This window comes from Molossus molossus, unplaced genomic scaffold (genome assembly GCF_014108415.1).
Source record: "Molossus molossus isolate mMolMol1 unplaced genomic scaffold, mMolMol1.p scaffold_m16_p_1, whole genome shotgun sequence".
NCBI classification, from domain to species: Eukaryota; Metazoa; Chordata; class Mammalia; order Chiroptera; family Molossidae; genus Molossus; species Molossus molossus.
This window is the reverse complement of record NW_023425344.1, coordinates 51720358-51735380: the sequence shown is the minus strand read 5'-3', so window position 1 is coordinate 51735380 and position 15023 is coordinate 51720358. Positions and strand designations below refer to the sequence as shown.

The 15023-nt window shown below is 41.0% G+C and overlaps 1 protein-coding gene across 2 annotated transcripts in view; it reads right to left on the bottom strand.

Moving 5' to 3' along the window:
- Nucleotides 1-15023, bottom strand: part of SLC4A4 (solute carrier family 4 member 4) — a 345490-nt gene that overhangs the window by 94001 nt on the left and 236466 nt on the right. For both annotated transcript variants that reach the window (XM_036264545.1, XM_036264537.1), the window contains 5 exons: nt 12797-12954; nt 5319-5406; nt 3524-3678; nt 2774-2890; nt 805-979 (listed from right to left, as the gene is read on the bottom strand). In XM_036264545.1, coding sequence (XP_036120438.1) covers nt 805-979; nt 2774-2890; nt 3524-3678; nt 5319-5406; nt 12797-12954 — 693 coding nt within the window. The remainder of the gene's footprint in view (nt 1-804; nt 980-2773; nt 2891-3523; nt 3679-5318; nt 5407-12796; nt 12955-15023) is intronic.

Genomic DNA, 15023 nt, shown 5'->3' with positions numbered 1-15023 from the left:
GTACCTGCTTCTTTACATAAGAATATCACCTCCCCTCACTACTCTGTCCAGCATCTCACGCAATGCCTGTGTTTTTCTGAATGACTGGATCCACTAAAAGTAATTTGTACATCTCTTTCCGAGTGACTGAGGGAATCAGAAGTGTCTTTTCTATCACTGACACGGTAAGTGATCCTGACACGAAAGGCGGGCAAATGCTGCCTGCAGAGTCACCCACGAGATGTGGTTCATACTAAGTCAGTCCATCCAGAGTTTGTACAGCTTAATAAGAAGCAGATTCAGGAACAGGAGAAACAACTCTTAATCTAGCTTGTATTCCTTACAGCTGAGTTCCACCGACAGATAAGCAAATCTACCCTCGAGTAAATCACTCAGTGGACGATTCTGTTGGCTCGTGTGTGAAATGAAGGTGATCATGCATCCCTGGAAGAGCGTGCTCATCATCAGTGTAAGAACATGGTCCACACATTCACGGTCGTAGAAGATCTGCACCTTGTGCCCAGCACAAAACCAAAGCAGCTGAGATGCTTTTGCCCAAACAGAACTGTGTATCCTCATTTCCTTCCCTTCTTCCCTCCCCTTGTGACTCAAGCCAGATTTCATCAAGCTATTTTTATCATTACTAAAATGTTGGAGAGAGAGCAGCAGGCCAAGAGCAAAGTAAAATGCAGCATCCAGCAAAAAAAAAAAAAAAAAAAAAAATCACGCTGAGTAACTGAAAAGCCATCTGCTTCTCACTGAGCTGCAGGGTGAGGAAGGCAATCTGGGCTGGACTATTTGTGTCTTCCCCCAAACCAAACCCACCTGCATGTTGTCTGTGGCATCCCCAAGCAGTCCTCCGAAAGTGATAGCATTAGTTACAGTTGCCAGATAAATGAAGAGAATTGCTGATAGAGCCTGAATATTTAAAGCGTCATAAAAATCACTGGCAAAAAATGGTGCTTTCCTCTTTATGTCCTTAATTAGTCCACCACAGAACCTGGGTAAGGAGAAAGCAAACACGTGACAATGTAAAATAAATTACCATCAAATTAACCAACAGATAACTTATTAAACCGCAAAGAATTTGTACTTAAAGTGCTTGAATGAACAAGGTACTATTTAACCACTTAAACCAGAAAACTGTGGGAAAATATATTTTCTTGTATCTTTCTCTTTTTCAGTCACCAAATTAGGTGTCACATTCCCTAAAGACCAGATAGTTGGTCTTTAGATGAGAGTGAATTGTCTAGATAAATTAAAATTACTCAACATATGAAGCAAAACATCCAAATATGTGAGCAGATCGTGCAAGAACCTTCTATCGTCTTGCCATGGCTTCCTTTCCAGACTCGTTCATTCGTTCGTTCATTCGTTCCTTCATTCCACAAATGTTTATTGAGCGTCTGTGATATGCCCAGCACTAATCTGGGTGCTGGAAATAAAACAGTGAACAACAGTACAGGGTAAAAATACCCACCCTCATGAAGTTTACTTTCCGTGTGGAGGAACAAAATAAGTGAAGCGCATGGTGCTAAACTCAAGGGCAAGAGTAGAGATGGCTGAAATAGGATGGTGGCCAGAACAGGCCTCCTGAGCATGTGACCTGGGGTAAGAACCTAAAGAAACTGAGGGAGGAAGCCAAGCAGGTATGTGGTAGAACAACGCTGCCAGCTGAGCACCACTGCAAATGTTACCAGGTCAGCTTCAGTCAACCCCGCCCCCAGGCAAACCTCACAACTCAGCCTTCCCCTGCCGTTCCTTCCGCCTACCATGACCTCCCTCAAAACTCAACAGCTCTCTGGAGTCTTGACCCTCCAGTCATAGGTCAGACTTCAACTAGGGGCTACCACACTTTGTGAGAGTTATCTCTCTGTCTGTCTGGGTGCACGCTGGCCCTCAGCGGTCCTCGGTGGACTGCTTCAATTTCCTTGGTATATGCACAGGGCAGGGCACACTGCAGATGCTCGGTACATTTAGCAAAGGTGAAATATGGAATAATGAAATCTCAGTCTGCAGTGTTTTAAAAAAGACTTATTTTCATAAAATGAGTATCCTATTTAAAATTTTACATAAGCCAGAATGAAACGGAGAAGCTAACAGTGGAGGAAGATGAATTGTCATGAAAAGAGGTTTAGAGCAATCTGGTAAACCCTATTTCCCAACCACAGTCTAGGGAAACCAGGCCCTGTGAGTTCCTCATTTATTTCTATAACATGCTGCCCACATTTGAGTAAATGTACAGAAAAGATGGAATCACAAAAGCCACGTGGGGAAGACTGGCCCATCATTCACTCCTCCGGCCATACACACCCACCCACAATCTCTCTGTTTGTCTCTCTAACACCCCGTCCCTCACGCCACTCCGTCACCCAGGCCCCAGCCCCAGCCCAGCACACCAGGCACTCTGCTGTCCCCTCACTCAACCCCACGTCTACAGGGTCTGACTCCCACCTCCTGCAGGACTTCCCTTCAATGCTGCTGTGCCAGGCCACTCTATCAAAAAACCTTTCTCCCACCACCAACTCCCTACTTCTCCTTTGTTTTCCTCCATAAAACCATCACCACCACAACATCCCTTCATTTGTTCACGGTCTTCACCACTGCAAAGTAAGACCCATAAGGACAGGAGTTTTTGTTCAGGTCACTGCTGCATCCCCAGTGGCTGTGACTATAAATGTTTGTTGGCTGAACAAATGTACAAACCAGTGAATAAAACACTGATAGAAAGATTAAGGGAAATTTAGACCTAAAGAGAATCTCATCATGAAAGACAAAAGAATCCATCAGTTACCGTCCAGTTCTCTGCAATTCTTCACTGTCTCCATGTCCTCCTCCTCCTCCGTGGCCTCCATCATGGGGTGTGTCCCCGTTCATCTGAACATTCTCTCCACCTGAGTACATGTTCTTTCTAAGACAACAGAGCCCAAGAGAATATTAGTTTATTGTACTTATCTGCCTCTTAGCTATGCCATGCATCAGTTAATGAAGACATGAGCGGAAAACCCTGTGGGAGAAATCATTATTTCCTTCTGCCATCCTAACAGACGCTTCTGAAAGTGTTATATTTACAGCACAGACAAATGACTGGAGGAACAGAAGAGTTGAACAAATTGTATACTGCATACAAGAGAAACCGTTTCACCTGGAAAATAACAGATTTCCAGAAAATGGCTTCTCCTCAATTATCTCACCCAATTTCTTAACCCCTTAAATCTACAGGGCATCATCTTGAGTAAAATGACCTTTCCACATGCACAGGGAGTCCCCAAAACATCTCCAAAGAATCTCTATGATGTATTTCAATATCATAATCTGAGAGCTCTAGTTTGTAATCACCAAAGAACATCACAAAATATAACATTCATTTTACAGTGTCAATAAAATGTCAAAACAAGGCACATACGTGATTCATTTGAGATGAGATAATACATCAAGTTAAATGGGAATCTAAAAATATTAGGGCAGTTGTCTGACTCCGTTTACTTTGCCTAACATAATCTCTTTCTCAAGGTTTAACACCTCCAACTGCTTGATAATTTACCTTTTGTCGGATGATGGAAGACTCTTAGGAGGCTCTATCCTGATCGCTGGATCCCATTCCCCAGGAGGGAGGACAATGACTTCATCTAGGAACTCATCAATGCCAGCAATCAGGTCCTGCCTATCTTTTGCTTTATAAGCAATGTCATGGAACACCTAAAGAACAATAAGAGATGTGCTGATCCAACAAGGTAACTCCACATGCCTCACATGTCCAGCCTGAAGAACACAATCCATAACCAACTCTAATGTTGCTATGACTATATACTCACATTTCCTGTTATTCAGTGTACCCCCAAGTATTTCAGTAATAAACCCAAAGAATATAGAGAGAGGCATGAGAAAACAAATGACTGTTTCTTTTATGTTTTTCTTCTATCAACACTGTAAAATAACATTGCCTATCGTCTCCCACTGTTATGTACCATTATTGATATAGTTGCTATGGAAACCAGATAAAAATTATTTGGAGAAATATACTAAAGAGTCATTCCCTGAAATAAAAACTACCAGGACAAACTACTGCTGGTAATTCAAGAAAGAAAAGTTCAAACTGAGTGTTAAGACTGGGCTAAGACCTAAACACTACAGTTCTCAAACACACAAATAACGCTAGCTACTAAAAAAAAGAAAAATCTGAGTTATATTGGCGACACACAAAGCAAAGGTCTTTGCGTAGGTGATCATCTATCTGTCCAGCTATGAAAGGCTTAGGATTTGTGTAAGGGACTTTCAGATCATCAGCTAGGTGAGAAAAATGTAACAACTGACCAAGAAGATTACATACAATCTGGAATGTAGATAGTGTCTATTGCTCATCTAGCTATCAAGGGACTAACTAAACCATCCAAGGCAGTAAATGCTCCATGTCTTTTATGCAAACATCCAAAGAAGGAACTTCCTGAATGTATATCATGCAATTAGAAGTATGTGGTCATCAGCCTTTGTTATAATGAACACTTTCATGGCAAATAAGCTGACAGTCACACAGTTTTCAAAAGGTAAATTCTCTGTTGGAATAAAAAATAGTTTTCTTTATTTTCTAAATGCTTTCCATTCTTAAAACTTATGTATGTTAGGCAGTCTTTAAAAAGTTCAAGTCATGCCCTGGCTGGTTTGGCTCAACGGTTAGAGCTTCAGCCTGTGGTCCAGAGAGACCCAGGTTTGGTTCCTGCTAAGGGCACGTACCTCGGTTACAGTTTGTCCCCTGCCCTGGTTGGGTCATGCGGGAGGCAGCCACTTGATGTGTCCCTTTCACGTCAATGTTTCTTTTTCTTTCTTTCTTTCTCTTTCTCTCTTTCTCTCTCTCTCTCTCTCTCTCTCTCTCTCTCTCTCTCTCTCTCTCTCTCTCTTTCTCTCCCTCTCTCCCCTTCCCATTCTATCTGAACAAAAAATGGAAAAATGTCTTCAGGTGAGGATTAAAAAAAAAATTCAAGTCATATTTGTGGAATATAATGAACATAACAGTCTGAGGAATGGGGTAGTCCCAGAGATGTGGAAGTGGGGTACAGACTGACAATCCCCAGAAGAGGGGGTAGGGGGAGATAAACCACAGAACTTATATGCATGTGTGCATGACCAATGGACATGGACAACAAAGCTGGGGACAGGGCAGGGGGGGAGGGGGGAGTCAGTGGGGGGAAAAGGAGAAATATCTGTAACAAAACTAAATTAATTAATTTATAAAATAAAATTAAAAGTTCAAGTCACTGTATTAACTTACAGTGACCGTCAAATCACAGGATGCAAACACACCAGTAGGACATTCCCAGATCACCATCTTCCCGATTCCCTACCTCGTCAGACATCAAGGTGGCAATGGCTCTGCCAATCTCGTGGTAGGACTTGGCTTTCCCCTTAGGACCTAGGAGAATGAATAAGAACCTAGTGGAAGAGGAAAGAAGCAAAGGCTATAACACACATTCCATCAAACTCAAAACACATAACACTGAGATTCGTTCATCCTAGTTCTTAAAAAGGTTAGATCTAGAATTCATCTTTAAACAAATGGAATATTTTTGGTAGTATGACAGATACTCTTTCAAATACAGTGAAACAAAACTCATTGTTTAGTTTATGTGGAGGCAACGGAGAATTTAGCAGGGAAACCTGAGAAGCTTCTCCACTGAGGAGGAAAGTTTCACTTTTTGAGTCATTCAATCTTTGTTTTCTAAACTTCCTTTTCTCTCCATTTCTACTGAATTGCAGAATTTTGGGGGAAAAAAACATTAAACACAATAACTAGAAAGACTTAGCACATCTTCGATTTCTCTGACTTTTCCTTACCCAATTTGGGCAATGACATATGATCTTCTCCAGATTTTTAAGAAATGTGTCTACTCAGAAGTGACTGGGGGTCAGCAAAAACCAAGTCGTCTACAAGCAAGCCACATGCTGACAGCCAAAGTAAAGAAGGAAAATATGAAGAAAAAAAAAAAAAAGGCAAAATAAAGCATAATTCACAGTCTTTTGGGGGGGAGGGGTTGTCCTCATTTTGCTTTCCAAACTTTTCTTGATACTGCACAAGCCCTGCTCCACAGTACGCAGGTCCTGAAACTTACATAATAAGCTTATACTCATTTAGGTTCCCCTCTTCTCAAAGTGAAAGAAATCCCTCACAGATGACAAGAACAAAGATGCATGTCTCAGCCGCGGAGGAGGAAACCTGATATGTAAATGAATAAGAAAAATATACTAATGGCAACAACGGATAAATCCCTGCCTTGCTTATGATCATGTCTTACCTAACACAGAGATAATGAGGACAATAAAAATCATCACATCATACATTTTCACAGCTTTTTAAAGCTTGTAAAGCACTTCACATTCATCACCTCCGGTAAACTCCATACAACCCTTTGCAATAAGAACAGGTGTCCTATGCCTGTGTAATGGTGAAGGAACTGAGGCTCAGGAAGGTTAATGAAAGAGCCCAAAGACTGCGCCTGATAAATGAGAGAGAACAGACAGACTTTCCTACCTCTTCTTTTCAGTACACAATACTGCCTAATAGTATCTGCCCAACCTACACACCAGGCTTGTGAATCAAGAAAGAAAGGCTATACAACAATGACTTCCATAAATCATCCTGGGGAACGATGTTGTGGATTATATACCCGGGGGCAAGAAATCTCAGGTAAAATTTCAGGGGACCAGGAATGGCTGAGGACTTAGCTTAGTAAAATTTTATTTTGTACTCAGTTATTTATATACCTCACTTTAAATGAAGAAGGATTAACAGCAAGTACTTCTGAATGTGTTAGAGTCTGTTCCAAATTGCCCTTAAGTAGATAATTCCTTTTTTATTATTTATTGTAAATTCAATTGACAGAAGAAAAAAACAGAAATGAAAAATATTGAAAAGTATCTGAAAGTATGAATAGTCATATTTTATCTCAGAATAACCATGAAGCCACTCAGTAGTTATGTGCTTAAAACCAGTTCTGCAGGGGGGCGGCTCGCTCACTTTCAAGTCCTACCACAGTAGATGAAATGGCCAAAGCAATCGGCAGGCACAGAAGTCTGTGCAGTATGAAGTTGTTATTGGAATTGGATTTTAGTTCTTCTAACACTGAGGTTCAATGGATACTAGAACGTTTCTTTTTTTGAAGCTGGACCTAAGTTATATACCACTACGTCTAGTAATATACAGCACTCCTTTATGACAGTAAAATGCATTTGTCTAAAGGGACTGATTATTGATTTGAGTGCAACACATGCAAAGAAATTTAACCACTGAGGCAAAATACAAATTAGAAACGCTTCTCGTACTGGTCACATCTCCCAATCCTATTTTCCTGTCTACCCATGGCCAACTGTCAGGCAGGACCATAAGGGCATAGTTTTAGGCAAAAGGGGACAAGTGTATTGCAGCAAGAGAAAAGGACATTTGAATATTTTACTTAATACATTTTCAAATAATAAGGTTCCTTTGCCTGCCATTTTTATTCCTTCAATGTATCCAAATCTTAGTTTTTCAGTAATACATCATATCTAAAACGTACCCAGAACCACTCTGTACCTCTTCTCGCCTCTCCCAAGCATCTCCATCATAATTACAGTTTACAAATACACATTATGGAAATACACATTTATCCACTGACACTTGAGTTAATTTTCAGATTGGCGACAAAATCAAAATACTCTTTTGTCATTAATAAATACTCTCAGTCATTAATAATCTTCAAGTATAAACTTTGGCAGACAATGGGTGACTATTCCAAGAGCTGATGGAAAAGTGAAGCCTCCAAGTTAAGTTCTATGAGATGAGGACATACATTTTCTTTTCTTTTTTCTTTATTTCTATTGAATTTACCAGGGTAACATTGGTTAATAAAATTACATAGGTTTCGAGTGTACGATTCTATATACTACATCAGCTACATATTGTATCATGTGTTCACCACCGCAAGTCAAGTCTCCTTCCCTCACCATTTACCCTCTTCTACCTCCTCCCACGCCCTTTTCCCTCTGGTAATCACCATACTGTTGTCTGTGTCTATGAGGTTTGTTTTTTTCCCCCTTAATTCCTTCACTTTTTTTGCCCAGCCCCCAACCCACCTCCCCTCTGACAGCTGTCAGTCTGTATCTATGAGTGTTTCTATTTTGTTTATTTGTTCATTAGATTCCACATATAAGTAAAATCATATGGTATTTGTCTTTCTTTGACTGGCTTATTTCACTTAGCATAATACTCTCCAGGTCCATTCCTGATGTTGCAAAAGGTAAGAACGATTTCCTTCTTTTTATGGCTGAGTAGTATTTCATTGTGTAAATGTACCACAGCCTTTTTATCCACTCATCTACTGATGGACACTTGGGCTGCTCCCAAATCTTGGCTATAATAAATAATGCTGCAATGAACATAGGGATACACATATCTTTTCATTTAGTGTTTCAGGTTTCTCCTAATTATTTACCCTGGTCTCTGCTAAACAGTACCGAAGAATAAATGGAAATAGCAGACCAATGATCAATATAACATGTATCATAGCAAAACCCAATACACGAGAATTATAATGTTTCAGTAACTTCAACAAACTAGACATAAAGGTGCAATTCCTCTTTCTTAGGTAATATAATTTATATATAGGTAACTTTATATGTATAAATACATACATAAATTTTCTTTTTTAATGAAAAGTCATCAAGTGCCAAACAGAAACAACATCTTACATATCTGTTAAAATGTTCACATTACTCCAGTCAGGAACCACTTGGTGAATCCACCTCCTTAAAATGATATAGAGAGTAAGAGAGAAAATACGGCCATCTATAAGTAGCAGAAAACATCACTTCTGATGAGAATTTAATCAGTAGGAACGAGCCCCTTCAGAAGCCTCTAATTCTGATTAGACTGTCAAATGGGTATGAAAGATCCAGGAAAACGAACAGAACCACTCATCAAGTTCAAGTTCCTTCTACTTGAAACATGTTCTCGCCCCTTTAAACCTCACAGAAGTGAAAGCTGTTACGACGTTTGTGATGGAAGTACATCGTGCCAAACTCCGCTTTTATAATGTATTGAAAACTCCTTTCATGACCCAAGCTGTTGTTTGTCAATGGACAGATGTTATTTTTAACCAGAAGCTCTTTTTCTTTATTAACAAATTCGAGTAAACATTACATTGGTGTGGCTGGAAGGGCACAGCCCACATGGACAGCTTGGTGGGGAATTAATTTATGTTGCTAGGTTCTTTAGATCCACTCGTAACAAGAACGAGTCACAGTGGGATTTGAACAGTGCCTAGTCGTCTGTGGAGTCTTCCTGAGGTGCTTCCACTCCTGTGAGCTTTCTCATATGACTGATCCTGCCTGGGGAGGACGCCTGCAGCATTTTCCACAACAAAAATAAGTGCCAGATGATCTGCGTCCGGAACAATGGACTACACTCACATTTACAAAATAATTACAGCCAGAAACAGAGCATAATGTCAGAAAAAGAGCCAGCCTTCCTAAACTACTCAATCTTTTCAGAAAGGATGTGCACCCCTCTTCCTGATACATCACAGCTATTTCTAGAATAAACTCAGCCTTCACCGATCCTTTACTCCCTTCTCCCAAAACAACAGTAAATCAAATAACCATTATTCATATTTAGCAGCTTTGGAAAATGTGGCTGAACTGCAGCTTCCACAAGAGACTCATGGGGACCACAAACCAACCATAGCCATCCACATTAGTTATGTAAACAGCAGCTAGCAATTGGATTGTTGGACAAGACAGAACTGAACTAGCATGGTCTTCATCCCAAGCCCTCTAATAGGATGCTTTATGGTTTTGACAATTAAGTGCAAACTACTTTTTGTAGGCAAGTAATTACTTATAACATAAAATGTGTAACTTAGAGCGAAACTAAAGAGGCAAACAGTCTAATATTTTAGAGGGCTAGAACTCACTGAAAAATGATTTGCCTTATATGTGAAAATCAAGGTCAGAAAAGGACACACTGATCAAAGGCTTTTATTATCCTTCATGGGAAAACCCTAAAGTATTTTATTCCAATTCATTGTAGATATTTCCTTAGAGTCCCCTTAAAAGCTGGCCTCAGTCAGAAATCTGCAGTTCTATTTCTAGCACTAATAGATCTTCCCTTTGCCTCCCTCTCTCAACTAAAAATGGGAATAATAATATTTATCCCCTACATAGCTCACAAATATGAGTTAGTAGCAGCCTCTATAGATAGATAAAGATGACAGCAAGCAAAGAGTGTGTGAGATGCTAGGAAAATCATCAACGTACCCTACCAAGTGACCACAGCTCAAAAAAAATGGTTTGCTTGCTTTCACATGAATGGAAAGAAGGGCCATAAGTAGATAACATCCACCCGTTTGGAGTCATCCAGCTATAAACAGAAAGCTAAAATAGATCAACCAAATAACAGACGAGAGAAACTTGTAAACTCCACACAAGGAAAATTCCTAGAGCTACACTTCCTAGAAGGTGCAGAGTACTATTACTGTTTATTATAAACAATAATAATAAGCATAAGAGCGTAACGTTCCTCCACCTTCAAAAGGGAAAATGATCCCTACAAGATGTGCACAAAAACCAACTTTCCGGGTCTCCGGGCAGTGCAACAGGGCAGTGTGCAGGGCAAGCACGGGGCCAAGTGCAGAGGCGGTCCTTCGCCGTCACGGCCACATTCCTTGTGGGATTTCCTTTATTGGATTGCACAGGATGCAGCCATTGTAAACGGCCCGCATCTCACACACACACACACACACACACACACACACACACACAGCTAATGAGACTCCCTACTCAGTGATTACAGCTCGCACTGGTTCAGAGGACAGCAAATGAATAAAACTATTTCCTGGGAAAATGTTAACATGCTAGGATATATTGCCCAGATTATTGCCCCGAAATAGTTTTATGACATTATTGAATTACATGCCCTTGAATTGCTGGGATCCTTTTGTGGATTCAAATGATGCTGCATTTCACCTCCTGACTACGGCCACGCTCCAGCACAGAAGAAAAGAGTGAGACAGGCAGAAGCAGATGATTAAGAGGAACACAAAAATGGTCAAAATTTGCTACTCAATAAACTCGTACTATTGTGAAATAAAAAGCCTTTGAAAATATTTTTATTTGTAGCTTTTAAAGAAAAATAATAGCAATGAAAAGGCTAGAGCAATTTAACTTCTAGGCATGCTTTTCCTTTTTTTTTTTTTTTTTTTTTCCTTCTCTTTCAAGCTCCAGTAAAGTTACCAAAGAGACATAAATAAAAGCATAAGGACACACAGCTGGCCTTCAGCCATGCTCTGAGCCAGCCAACTTTCGCCAGGTGATGGCTCGGATAGAACCTCAAGGTTCTGCTACTGTGTTTTCAAGCCAAAAGCTAAGGCACAGAAAACACAAAGCATGATAATCCCATTAATTGAATAAGCAAATAGCAATAATCAACTCCTTTCCTCTATCTGTCCAATGACTGCCTAATAATGACATGTATTATACCATTTGAAGCGTCTAAGAAATATACAAGTGAGGGAAAAATTATAGTATGATCAGAAAGTGTCCTGTAATCTATGAATTGAAAGGCCCTAAAAGAAATGTTCTTATTTTCCTCCTAATTTGGCTCAAAACCACCTTGAGCCCCTTGACACTGCCAGTTCATCATGCTCAGACCATCTGAGATTGCTGAGGAGCACTGACAGCCTTCCTGTTCCCCTGGGGAAACCTAAACAAGGGACAAGCCACCCGTCCTTGTCCTGAGACCCACAGAAAACGCTTACACACACCCCAAAAAGTTGCTATTCCTGTGATAATTTTCAGATATCAATTTGAAAATTACAGCTTCTCTTCAGACTCTTCTTCAGCACAAGTTTAAGTGAAGCATAAACTCCTATCCACCTATGGCATTCCATAAGTCAAGCTTCCTAACTCTATTGAGAGTAGTTGCAAAGGGAGATAAATGAGTTCAAAGATACTGTGCAGTGTATTGAATACATGGTTGTAATAACAGTAATATGCTTCCTTTTAAAATAAAAATGTATGCAACAAAACAGTAAATTATGCAAATATAAGGGTACAGCTTTATAATTATTATACCTACACACACACACACAAAATCAATTTTCCGATTTAAAAAATAGGGCAAATGAGCCCTGGCCTGTTTGGCTTAGCAGTTAGAGCAACCACCTGTGGACCAAAGGGTCAAGGGTTTGATTCCTGGTCAAGGGCATATACCTGGGTTGCAGGTTTGATCCCTAGCCCTGGTCGGGTCTTGCAGGAGGCAACTAATCAATGTCTCTCTCTCACATTGATGTTTCCCTCTCTTTCTCTCCCCCCTTCCCTCCTTTCCACTCTACCTAAAAATCAATGGAAAAATATCCTCAGGTGAGGATTAACAACAATAAAAAGGACAACAAAATAGAGCAAATGAAAGCAACTCTGATCTATAAACCAATTACCACCTGTGTAGGTTTGTGCAAGAACTTAAATTCTCACTCAGTTTCTCCATCTGTAAAATCCATATCCCTAGTTTATACTTTAAAAATATAATTGTTATTCATAATAATTCATAAGAAGATTAATTCATAAGAAGAAACTAGTACATGGGCCGAAGAATTGTTTTGATTATGATTACTACTAGGTAAGTGCCAAGTCATGTGACAGCATGAAAGTCAGATTAAACCATTACTTCAAATTTAATCTTTCCAATATGCTCACTCTAGATGTATCCTCATTTTATCGATTCTCTAGCCTGAGAGAGAGGAGATTTCCCTATAACCACACTGTAGGCCCAGGAGGTCAGGGATCAGCTTACCTTGTGGGCACAGGGACCTCAGTCAGGGCCCCCAGCATGACCGCCTGCTGTAGCCGAACAAAGGCAATGAAAGGCGTGTCCAGGAAGTCGACCTCCCCCACGAGCACGTTGGAGGCTTCTGCATCACGGGGCAGTTTTTTCATGAACTTGTTCTTCAGCTGCATGGAAAGAGCCAAGCAAGCACAACTTATTTCCAGAGAAGGGAACAAGAAGAAGCACTCCCGGTATCACTGCAGGGAATCCCGACAGGAGTCTACATGCCAGGACCCAGCTATAGCCATCTTCCTATTATTGTTAACCATCCGATTATACATGTCTCTGTACCTCGGATTAAAAAATAGTGAGGGTGTAATCACACGGTTTACATATAAAACAGTGTTTACATATAAGATAATTTGTTTATTGATTCATTCACTCAGTAAACACGTGTTGGGAGTCTAGTAGGAGCCAGGCACTGATCTAAGCCGTAGGGATACAGGGAAGGATCAACTAATTACATGTCCTCCTAGGGCTCATATTCCAGCAGGGGAGAAATAAAATACAATTTAAAGTAGTGAAAATGGCTAAGAAAACATAAATCAAACCAGTAACCGGGTACTTTAGGTAGGGGGGTCAGGAAAGGCCTCTGAAGAAATACATTTGACTCTGGAGTGAGGGGACAAGCCACGTAAAGATCTGGGCAAAGAACATTCCAGGCAAAGGGAACAGCAAGTACCAAGCTTCTGAGATGGGAAAGAGCTTGGCAGTTAGAGGAAATAATAAAGCAAGAGTGATGACCGCTGAGGGAGCAATGGGGGGCCACAGCTAAGGGGGTTGGGGAGGGACCAGATGTAAGGACCTTGCAGACCAGTCAGGAGTTCGGAATATTTCAGGTGGGACTTCTATACTGCAAATTCAAGTGGAAAGGTAGAGTAGAAAGTCATAAATTTCAGAGATATCCCCATGTAAACAATATTATGACCATAGGGCAGGATCACACAGGTTTGGCTGTGAGTGTAGCTAGAGAAGAAGGATGAGGTCTAAACCCTGGGCCACCCTACCTTTTATAGGAATGGGAGGAGCTACTGGCAGAGGACACTGGAAAAGAGCAGCCAGTGAGGTCGGAGGTGAACCAGGACTTAACAATCAGGTGAAGAAAGGGCTCGATAAAGAAAGCCTATCAGCTGAGCCACAGGCTGCTGACAGCTCGAATAAGGTCAGAACTAAGAATGGACTGGAGAACTTGGCACGGCGAAGGTGCTGGGTGATCTTGACAAGCGTTGTTGCAGGGGACACCAGGGAGCCCAGTGAAGAGTGAGAGGCGAAGAAACGGAGACACGGAGTACAGAGCATTATTTTGAGAAATGTTGCTACCAAGAAAAGCCAAAAAATAGGGGGATAGGCGAAAGAAGTATAAAACAAAGGTTTTTTAACAAATGGGAAATATGATAACACTTTGGAATGTTAATGGGAATGATCTAGTAGAGACAGATTATTGCCGCAGGAGATATGGGGATAACTTCAAGAGCCACACAAGCAACCCTAAACTACTGAGAAGAGACTATCCACATCACAAGTAGGAGGATTACCTTCAGATAGGAACACAGCGCGTTTATCAATCCTAACTAGGGAAAGCAGGCTACATGGGTACAGATGGGGGTATCTGGGAGATTTGGTGGGGTGAAGAGGAGGGCTTCTGAAGGCTCACATTGTTGCAGTAAAATACAAGTGAGCTGATGGTCAGGAGGGGGCGGTATGTGGGAGTTTGAGTACAGCGGTAAAATAGTGGTTTTCTTGGAGACTGAGAGTTGCTCAGCACAGTCATACTGAAAGCTTACCCTGTAGGTTTATTCCTTACTTCCCCTCCCTTCCCAACTCCCACTTCGAATAGGGCTGTTGCCCTGGCCAGTTTGGCTCAGCGGTTAGAGCGTCGGCCCGCGAACCAGAGAGACCCGGGTTCAGTTCCCGCTAAGGGCACGTATCTCGGTTGCAGTTTGTTCCCAGCCCTGGTTGGGGTCGTGCGGATGGCAGCTAGTTGGTGTGTCTCTCTCACATCAATGTTTCCCTCTCTCTCTTCCTACCTCTCTCCCTCCCACTCTATCTGAAGATGAATGCAAAAAGTATCTTCAGGTGAGGATTTAAAAAAAAAAAAAAGGATAGGGCTGTTAAGCATACTTCCATACTTCAGTGACTGGGAAATGCCTCCCACAGTTCAAGGAAAATATTTCCATGATCATGGAAGGATAGA